Consider the following 10,766-nt stretch of genomic DNA (forward strand, 5'->3'; position numbering starts at 1 on the left):
GATTATATGAATACCCAGCCACCCCATTAAAGAGGGGAAAAGGAAAACCATACACAAGAGTTATGTGTTCCAAAGAGATTTATTAAAAGATATTCTATTGTATTCTGGAAATGGGAGTGGGATGTTGCCAATCTGTGCCCAAAGTGGGATGATGGTGTGACAATTCCCTTACTGAGTGGTGATGTAGCAGTTTCAAAGATGGCTTCTCAGCTTTCCTTTTTGTATAGAATAAGTCCCATCTCTGACATTTTAGAAATGCTTCTTCTTCTGTAGGGTTCCAGGATGCTATAGGGGAGCAAGGTGTTATCTGCTACTTCTTCCAAATCAAAGTTTTGAGATATTTGAGCTCAGTAATTGGTTCAGAGGAACAAAAGTGTGAGATTGGAATGTTTCATGATTTTCTCAGTTACCTAAAAAGGAGGATATAGACAGTCTTTTTTTTTTTAAGGAAAAGTTTTTTTTCCATTATTTATTTTTAGTTTTCAACATTCATTTCCACAAGATTTTGAGTTACATAATTTCTCCCTGTCTCTCTCCTACTCCCATCCCAAGATATTGAGCCTACTGAATGCCCTTTTCCCCAATCTATTCTCTCTTATATCCTCCCTCACACCCCCAACTTTCTAGTAGGACAAGATGGGTTTCTATACATCAGTGCCCATATATCTTATTTCCTAATTGCATGTAAAAAACAATTTTTTTTAACATTTGTTTTTAAAACTTTAATTTCCAGATTTTTTCCCTTCTTTCCTCCTCACCCACCCCCACTGGGAAGGCAAGCAATTCAATATAGGTTGTATATGTGGTTACGCAAAGCATTTCCACAGTAGTTATATTGTGAAAAACTAACTATATTTCCCTCCATCCTATCCCGCCCCCCACTATTCTATTTTCTCCTTTGACCCTGTCCCCTTTCAAAAGTGTTTGCTTCTAACTACCCTGTCCCTCAGTCTGCCCTCCCTCCTACAATCCCACCTTTTACCACCTCCCTACCCCCCACTTTCCTGTAGGTCAAGTTACCCAATTGAGTGTGTATGTTATTCCTTCCTTAAGCCAAATTCAACGAGAGTCAGGTTGACCCATTCCCTTTCACCTTCCTGCTCTTCCCCTCCATTGTAACAGTTTTCTCTTGCCTTTTTTATGAAGAGATTCTATCTCTTCCTTTCTCCTCCCAATATATTTCTCTCTCATCTCTTAATTTTATTTTTTAGATATCATCTCTTCCTACTCAACTGATCCTATGCCCTCTATGTATACATGTACACACATATACACACACTCACATACATATATTTATGCACACATATACCCTCCTATACCTACATATATATGTATGTAAAAAAAATATATATACACACACACACACACGCACATACACACACATATATTCCCTTCAACTATCCTTATACTGAGAAAAGTCTCATGAGTCACAATTATCGTTTTTCCATGTAGGAGTGTAAATAGTTCAACTTTAATAGGTTACTTATAATTTCTTTTCCCTGTTTACCTTCTCATGCTTCTCTTGCTTCTTGTATCTGAATGTCAAATTTTCTATTCAACTCTGGTTTCTTCATCAAGAATGCTTGAAAGTCCTCTATTTCATTGTATATCCATATTTTCCCCTGTAGCATTATACTCAGTTTTGCTGGGTAGGTGATTCTTGGTTTTAATCCTAACTCCTTTTTGACCGCCAGAACATCATATTCCAAGACCTTTGATCCCTTAATGTAGAAGCTGCTAGATCTTGAGTTATCCTGATTGTGTTTCCACAGTACTCAAATTGTTTTTTTCCTGATTGCTTGTTATATTTTCTCCTTGACCTGGGGACTCTGGAATTTGGCTATAATATTCCTAGGAGTTTTCTTTTTGGGATGTTTTTCAAGAGGCAATCAGTGAATTCTTTCAATTTCTATTTTGCCCTCTGGTTCTAGAATATCAGGACAATTTTCCTTAAGAATTTCTTGAAGGATTATTTCTAGGTTCTTTTTTTGATCATGGCTTTTAGATAGTCCAATAACTTTTAAATTCTCTCTCCTGGATCTATTTTCCAGGTCAGTGGTTTTTCCAATGAGATATTTCACATTATCTTCTATTTTTTTCATTTTTTTGGATATTTTTAAAAAATAGTATCTTGATTTCTCATAAAGTCATTAGCTTCCATTTGCTTCAATCAAATTTTGAAGGAATTGTTCTCTTCAGTGAATTTTTGAAATTGCTTTTCCATCTGGCAAATTTGGCTTTTAAAGGCATTCTTCTCCTCATTGGCTTTTTGGACCTCTCTTGACATTTGAATTAATCAATTTTTAAAGATGCTATTTTCTTCGGTATCTTTTGGATCTCCTTTAGCAGGTTGTTGACTCACTTTTCATGATTTTCTTGCATCATTCTCATTTCTCTCACCAATTTTTCCTCTGCTTCTCTTACTTGATTTTCAAAATCCTTCTTGAGCTCCTCCATGGCCTATAATCAGTATAGATATTTTCTTGGAAGCTTTTGATGGAGGAGTTTTGACTTTGTTGTCTTCTTCTGGTTCCATGTTTTGATCCTTTTTGTCACCCAAAAAGGATTCTATGGTCTTATTGTGCTTCCTCATCTTGACAGCCAGTTACTTGACTTTTGATCTCTTTGCCGCAGTAGAATTCTGCTTCCAGAGTGGAGAGAGCTGTGTCCCAAATTGTTGGGGTTTGTGCAGCTGCTGCCAGAGCTGCTGTCAGAGGTAAGAGGAGGGCACCCTCTCTACAGCCACCACAAGCTCTGATGTGGTAGCGTTCCTTACCCTAGGACTACCACTCAAGACTGCAACCCAGATCCAAGTAGGTCAAAGCAAGAGCAATTACCCTCTGAACAGTAGCTTGGTTCCCCTATGATCTGCAGACCAGGAGCTCCAGAGGCAGCCACGTGGCAGCAGCTGTAGCCACCATGCTGCCACCACTTCTGTTGCCTGGGGGGAGGGGCCTGATCACAGTCTTCTCTCATCCAGTTCCAACAGAGTTTCCTACTGACCTTTTACTTTCTCTTTGGCGTTTATGGATTGACAAGTCTGGACACTACCATAGCTGCCAGTAAGTCGCTCTCCTGAAGTCTGCTCTGGCTGGTCTGTGCTGCAAGTCTGGGCTGCTAGCTCACGCAGGTCTGTGCTCAACTCCCAGCTCAGTGTGATGGAACCTTCCTGTTGGCCTGCCAGGTTGTCTTTAGTGGGAGATTTATTTCTCTCTGTCACTTTGTGGGCTTTGTAGCTCTAAAATTTTTTAGAGTCATTTTTTACAGGCATTGGAGGTGGTTGAAGTGGGATCTCAAGCAATTTACTGCTTTTACTCTGCCATCTTGGCTCCATCCCCTAACATAGCCAGTCTTGTCCTTATGTCAGGTACTGTGAGGCCATTTGGGGCCAGATAACATTTATCTATGAAGTTATTGGGGAAAAAGGTGGAAAACCTCAGAAGATTTTAGGAGTGAAAACAAAAAAATCCAGAAACAATGAACACTTTATAGAATACTAGCCAATTTTTGCTATGAACATAAATCTTCCCAGGGAGTTCCATCTCTAAACTTGCTTGATAAGTACTAAGGTTAGTAAAATGAACTTTGGTCTTTCTCTCAGCATGAGTACCAGAAGCCTTAAGGAAGTTTTTATGGGTTTGCCCCTTGGGATTCTGCATATGAATGCTAACTCTGATTCTGTAGGGGATGGAAAATGACTTTCCAATACATAAAAATCCTACTGAGAAAAAAATGACTTTAAATATTAATATATGTTTGACTATACATATATATATATATTCTATAACAAGATATTTATGTAGCTACTCCAGGTTTCAGATATTCTGTGAATCATCAATTTATTCAAAACCATTACTCATTATACAGGACTAATTATATATAGCCAATAAGCATCAAAATCTGAGTGTTTTGGTCCTATATTTGGTTAGTGAAAAGCCTCAGTGTTCCTAAATGTATGTAAAAAAGTTTTATTAATAAGCAAGAAGTATTGAAGAAATATCTATAAACATTATAGTGACACCAAATTCCACAAAGTTCCACAATAAATATTAAAATCTTAGTGTGATGATTCTTTTTTATATTGGAATCTTAAATGAGACAACCTGCTGTTACCTGCTCTCTAAACACCATTGCTGGGCTGTTTTCAGCTGCATACTCTTTTGCATAGCTTGGTTATCAGGTGTGGCTCTGTTTTGTTTCCAGTTGGTGAATCTTCATGTCCTTTCTGACCCATCAGGGGATTTATTGCTTTGTCTGGGTGCTTATGGTGCTATGGGGGAAGCAGGAGGACATTAAGAACATTGTTCTTTGTCTGGGGATGATAGATTTCACTGACTCTAGTTTAGTGATAATAGAATTTTCGAACCAGAAGATGTCACTTGCCCTAGAGTCAGCTCAGGAATTCCTCTTTGTTGAATTTTATCTTTTTCATGCATACAGACTCAACTATCAAAATTCACCTTCTCTCTAGAGATCCATTTTTGCACCCAAATGCAATGAAAAGGAAGAAGGAGAAATAGAGAGTTGGGTGTTACAAAAAAATCATTTATAGCTTTCCTATTGTGGTTGAGAATCCCTCTTGTAAGAGACTACACCGCCCCACTCCCATCCAGGTATTGACAAAGTGCTAGGCATCCTATTTTCCCTCCTTTTATTTTCCTTAAGCACTTGGGTAGTATTATGAAATTCACCTAAAACTGTCAATAATTTCTATTAATTGTTAATGTCATCTCTAGTGGGTGCTATGATTTTATCAGTTCGTATAGCATGACAACCCTGTACTTTATCCACAGTACAATTAAAGTAGATGACTAAGGTAAGAGCTCAGTGAGGTACAGAATAAAGGAAAAGATAGCTCCATAGTCAGAGGACTGAGTTCAAATGCTTCCTTCAATGCTTAATACCTGTGTGATCTTGAACAACTCCTTGCCTCCCATTTTCCTTTTTGTTAAATGAGGGTGTTGGGCTAGTTGATCTTTAAAGTACCTTTGAGATGTAGGTCCATCAGGCCTCTCTCAGCCAAAGCACAAGTGGACTCTTATGTCTTTCAAGTTGGAATTTGTAAATCGTCTCAGTATAGCCAAATTACAATGGTTTTCATTTAAATATGATTTTATTCACATGTGACTAAAGGCAATGGGTCTTTTAAAAGTTTTTCTGATGACAATGACTTCTTCCAGGGAATGGGAGTTTGTTTTTTTATCAACAGTGAGGTCCATACAGTGTCAGTGATAAGTTTGGACTTCACCAAGGTTAAGTTTGCTGGAGGGGAGTGAAGAGAGAACAGGAAATGGGTTGAACCAGTGTCTCTGTCTTAAGAAGTTATAAAAATTGGATTTCAGAGCTGTAAGAGACTATGGGTATCATCTTATTCAAGACTGTCTTTTTGTCGATAATAGCATGAAAGGCCAAGAGGTGTAAAATAACTTGTCCAAGGTCATGAAGGTAAGCAGAACCAGAAATCAAAGTCTTCTGGACCCAATTCCAGGGTTCTTTTCATTATAGCATACCACTTCCTTAATTTTTGTCAAGCAGAAAGTGTTATAGGAGGGGAAGAGACAGAAGAAGAAAATGGTGAAATAATCCAGTTCTGAGACACATTGAAAAATAGCGAAGCTCTTTTCTTAAGACTTGGGTGGAAGTTCCCAAGGCCTAACATTTCAGCCTCCACTTTTTGACCTGGAAAATCCCAAGGAATGCCTGTTTTAGCTTCTTGTTCTCTAGGATTAGAACAAAGGTTTGAACAGAGGGATAAGCAGTGAAAATCAATGTGCCAGTCATCCCTGCCAGCTTGGAGTTTGGAAGGAAATGATTAGACATAACAAGAAAGAAGATAAGAATATATCCAATAAGGAGGAAGAGAGAAGAGAGAATGACTTTGGTGGCTTTCACATGGGCCCTGGTGCTCAGGTCCCTCATGCCAGTGGCGTGATGCTTCATTTGTTGTATATGTCTCCTTAGGGAAAGGATGAGGAGGACAGAGGACACCAGGGACATAAAGAGGGGAATGACTGACCAGAGGCCACCAAGAATATGTGTGACATAATACGCTATTTTCTTTCTTTTGACATCTTCAGTGCAATTTTCTGAGAGTTTCATTTGATCAATGTCAGAATAAACATGGAATTTCAGGATTAGTGCCATTGTGCTGAAGAAAGAGTAGAGCCCAGAACCCAGAAGAATCCAGATGACCACATGGAAAACCCTCCACTTGAGCCAGAGGAAGACATAGTGAGAGAAATTGGCAATCTTTAGGCAGTACAGGACACTGAGGCAGTTCATCAGGCAGATGCTTAAGTTATTGGTAAATGTCCACAAAATATCAATAATTTGCATCAGTGTGCCTACATCCTGTAAATGGGGATAGAATATGGATAAAATAGTATCAAACATTAGTATCCACTGAAGGATGATCCTGGAGAGAGTCAGGTTCAGGATGATGAAGTCAGACAAAGAAACTTTCCTGCTCTTGACCCAACTGAGAAAGAGCAGTAGCCCAATGACGCCATTTATCCAAGTCCCCAGAAAGAACTCACTGGAGGCCACAAATAGAACTGCCTTTTGACTTAAAGTCACCATATCTGCAGAAGGACAGCGATCCCTGATTGGTTCTCCTTGTAGGTGTTCTGCCTCCTTGGAGTTCTGTATCTTCTCTGCCTGGGGTCAGGAAGACAGAAATTCCTGCTGCTCTACAGTAATGGTGTTTATCTCTTCTCAGACATGGAGGTTGCTTTCATCACTGGCCAGAAAGGGCCCAGAAATTCTTGTGACCAGCCCTATAAGCAAGTATCCCGATTTTTCTCAAGAAAGTCTGCTGGTGTTTCTGGAGTCCAGACCCCAGATTCATTTGGTCAGGGAAAAGACAGAGCAGCTCTTTACTGAGATGCAAATTGGTTCCGCATCACATAGAGAAGGGAGGGGTCAGAGTCACCTGGAAGAAAGTGTTTAGTGTTTGAAAGCCAAAAGGTGGCATTTCCACACAGGAGTTAGGGTTTCATGCTACCTAACCAGAGGGAGAAACAGTATGGCCAAAGGATAAAGTGTTGCACTTGGGATTAGGAAGAGCTGAATTCAAATCTTACTTAAGATGCTTAATATCAGTGTGACAAGTGTAAGTTATTTAACCTCTCTGAATCTCAGGATAGTAATTACACACACTCTATACGGTTGTTGTAAGGATCAAGTGAGACGATGTATATATGAATGAATGAAAAAGCACTTAGCATGTGAATGCTGGGGATACAAGTAGAAAGATGAGATAGTCTTATTCTCAAGGAGAGTATATTCCAATAGGTATATAATATAATATGATATGATATGATATGATATGATATAATTAATATGATGTGATGTGATATGATATATCATGTCATGTCATATTACATTATGTTGTATTACATAATATACAATGTATATATAATATATATAACATATATTATATAGACATATAAATAGGGATATTAATAAAACACATAGTTTCTAGCTACAAGACAGATGGGATGAAAAGTCCAGTGAACTTTAGGATTGTAAGCAAGGCAGTTTATAATACATCTTTAGTATCATTTCCATGAATAAAATCTTATCTGTTTCTGTTACTGAATCATTCTGATGGTGCTACGGCTATTGATTTTGAGAACAACAGCAACAAAAAGCTTTGCAAACCTTAGAACACTACATAAAATATTATTTTTTCCCTTAGAGCCATTCAGAGATGAGGAGTCATTGTTTCAAGGTGTGAAAGAGTCACGTTGAAGCGAGAACACAGAATTATTAAGAAGAGTGAGTTCTATTGTGCACAGTAACAGCAATATTGTACTTTGATCAACTGCAAATGACTTAGCTATTCTCAGTAATACAAAGATCTAAGACAATTTTTAGGGACTCAGGATGAAAAATGCTATCAACATCCAGAGAAAGAACTGATGGAATCTGAATGCAGATCGAAGCATACTATTTTTCACTTTATTTTTCTCATGTTTATTTATTGGTCTGTATTTTCTTTCATAATATGATTAATGCAGAAATGTTTTGCATGATTGCACATATTTAACCTGGCAGCTAGATGGCTCAGTGGATAGAGCTCCACATCTGGAGTTAGGAAAACTCATCTTCCTGAGTTCAAATCTGGTCTCAGACACTTATTAGCTATGTGACCCTGGGCAAGTCACTTAACCCTGTTTACCTCAGGTTCCTTATCTGTAAAATGAGTTTGAGGAAAAAAATGTCAAACCACTCCTGTATCTTTATCAATAAAACCCCAAATGATGTTATAAAGTTGGACGTGATTGAAATGACTGAACAACAGCACATGTATAACCCACATCAAATTTCTAACCCTCTCAGGGCTAGGGGAGAGAGGGAGGGAGAGAATTTGAACTAAAAATTTTAATGAAAGAATGTTAAATATTGTTTTTACATGTAATTGGGAAAAATAAAATATTCTGAATAAAAGAAAGAAAAGAAGAACAAGTGCTCATTTTACTATAAAAATGGGCTTTTATGTCAAACACACAAAGAAGTAGAGTTAGTATTCCATAGGTTATTGTCATTGTTGTTCAGTCATTCAGTTGTGTCCAACTCTCTGTGATCCCCATGGACCATACTGTCCATGGGGGTTTCTTGGCAAAGATACTAGAGTGGTTTGCTATTTCTTTTTCCAGTGGAGAAGTATTCCATAGGAGAGCTAGGTAAGTCCCATAAAGAGAAGAGGGGAAACAGTACTATACACAGAATAGAAGTATATATGTCACACAGAGTGGACTACTGATGAGATACAATATAATGGAATGAATATTGGTCAGTCTCTAATTTTGACTTATAATGTAATACACAATTTAGTACAAAATTTAAAGACACATAAACACTAGGTACATTTCAGAAACTTCCACATTATACTTTGATTGTTATCAAACAGAAGACAATGTGGTAAAAAGAACAGAGAGCTGGTCTCAGACCCAGGAAGACCTGGATTCAGATTTGACATATACAAGTTGTGTGACCCCTAACCTGTCAGTTCTCTAGATTGCTCTCTTTAAAGTTGGAGAAGATGCTGACCTGTGTAGGCAGAGGGAAGTCCAAGTTCTTAACCCTATTATTTTTGGTGTTCATATTAGAGATGATCAGAATTGGAAGGTTCTTCCATGGTCGTCAAGTTAAATCAATATCTGAATAGGAATTTGCTCTATAATGTCCTTGACAAATATTTACCTAATTTTCACTAGAAGACTTCTAGAGATGGAGAATTCATTACTTTACTAGCTAGCCCATTCCATTTTTTGGATAGAGTGATAGCAAAATTTCTCTGATATCAAACTGAAATATGTCTCCTTATATCTTCTATCTATTGTTCTATTTTTTGGTATTCGGGGGCCAAGGAGAACAAGTTCAATCCATTTTCCACATGGAAGTAGCAGCATGATGCTATAGAATCACAGAATGTCAGATAGTTGGAAAGTCTCTCAGATGCTATTTAGTTCAAACCATACCTAATCAAGGCTCTTTTCTGTCGTTGTTTGTCCTTCATTCTCAAAGAGGACCATGACATCAAGGAGGTGATACCATGACATGCAAGTGAAGTAGCTTTAAGTGAGGGAGGGGTGGTATCACCCACTGATGGCTATCCTCTCTCCACTTGAAATCCTCACTCAGCTCATTTTGAACTTCAGTGTTCCTGAAATTCTTCCTGCAGTACCATGCCTCTATTTTTGTATTCTTCCTTTGTAACTTTCTCTTGCTTCCCATTTTCCATACATGCTTTTTAAAAATTTAAGTTGGATAATATATTGGTCTCTTTAGACAACACCCTCCCCCCTTCAGAATAATTTCTTTTTATGTCTACAGTGCAAGATTATTCTTGAGACCTTTTTGTTCCTCTTGGGTTGACAAAGCCAGTAGTGTTTCAGTCCATTAAAGTCTCTCTGAAATCTGAAATTTTATTTCCCCAAATCTAGGATGTGTGTAAATAACTACAAACAACTTTCCTTCCATATCTCTAGAATGCTGACACTCTGGGGTGCTTAGGACCATAAAAGCAAATGATCTAGTACTTCAAGGCACCTTAAAGACCACCTGGTCTAATTCTTACATTTTTCAAATAAGGTTGCTGAAGTCCATAGAAGAAAAGTGACTTTCTCAAGGTTGTACAGGTAATAAGTGTGTTGATTTCCAAATCTTCCAACTCTAACTCCAATGTAATTAAAAAAAAATAATCAAATCATTTCTTGTTATTTACAATAACCCAAAATATATCCAAGCAGATAATGATATAACTACGTGTGTTCACTAATGTTCTTCATCTTTGCTTTTTTCCTCCTTCTTTTCCTCCTCCTTCTCAAGTACTTAGAACAGTTCTATTTTTTCATTGCTTCATTACTCCTGAGAGCTGTGAGCCCTCCATCGTGTTTGCATGTTTCTCCAGGGGAACTTGCAACTGATTGAGGATGCTATATGTTTTCCTTGTTGTAGTTACCTTCCTAGACATGTACATCCTCATCTAACCTAGTTTAGCCTGGAATCCTCAGACTTATTAGTTGTCTCTAGCACCCCTATGTCCACATGTTTCTTCTCTGACATGGCCACTGAAATGCTGCCTCCCCTACATTTCACTGCCTATGACTATTTAGTCTTCTTTCTACCTGACTGCATCTCCAGCTTTAGTTTTTGAGAGGGTTTTGCTGCTGTTCTCCTTTACATCTGGCGTTTGTATTACATCTGAACTCAAGTTATACTCATCAATAAGTTCTGACTTTTAGGTTTGAGTAGTTACT

The 10,766-nt window shown here is 37.9% G+C and overlaps 1 protein-coding gene across 1 annotated transcript; it reads right to left on the reverse strand.

Annotated features, from left to right (window-relative positions):
- Positions 1-5,652: 5,652 nt before the first annotated feature.
- On the reverse strand, positions 5,653-6,579 carry LOC138160480 (taste receptor type 2 member 3-like). The gene has a single exon (XM_069087040.1). The coding sequence runs from the start codon at positions 6,577-6,579 to the stop codon at positions 5,653-5,655; it is 927 nt and encodes a 308-aa protein (XP_068943141.1).
- Positions 6,580-10,766: the final 4,187 nt, after the last annotated feature.

The sequence above is a fragment of the Petaurus breviceps genome, unplaced genomic scaffold (assembly GCF_028583685.1).
Source record: "Petaurus breviceps papuanus isolate PSGF00001 unplaced genomic scaffold, PetGlider_PUasm1.0 181, whole genome shotgun sequence".
Lineage (NCBI taxonomy): Eukaryota > Metazoa > Chordata > Mammalia > Diprotodontia > Petauridae > Petaurus > Petaurus breviceps.

What these genes read in the sequence shown, in the direction of transcription:
- LOC138160480 (XM_069087040.1), bottom strand. Translation starts at nt 6,579, where the DNA reads ATGGTGACTTTAAGTCAAAAGGCAGTTCTATTTGTGGCCTCCAGTGAG.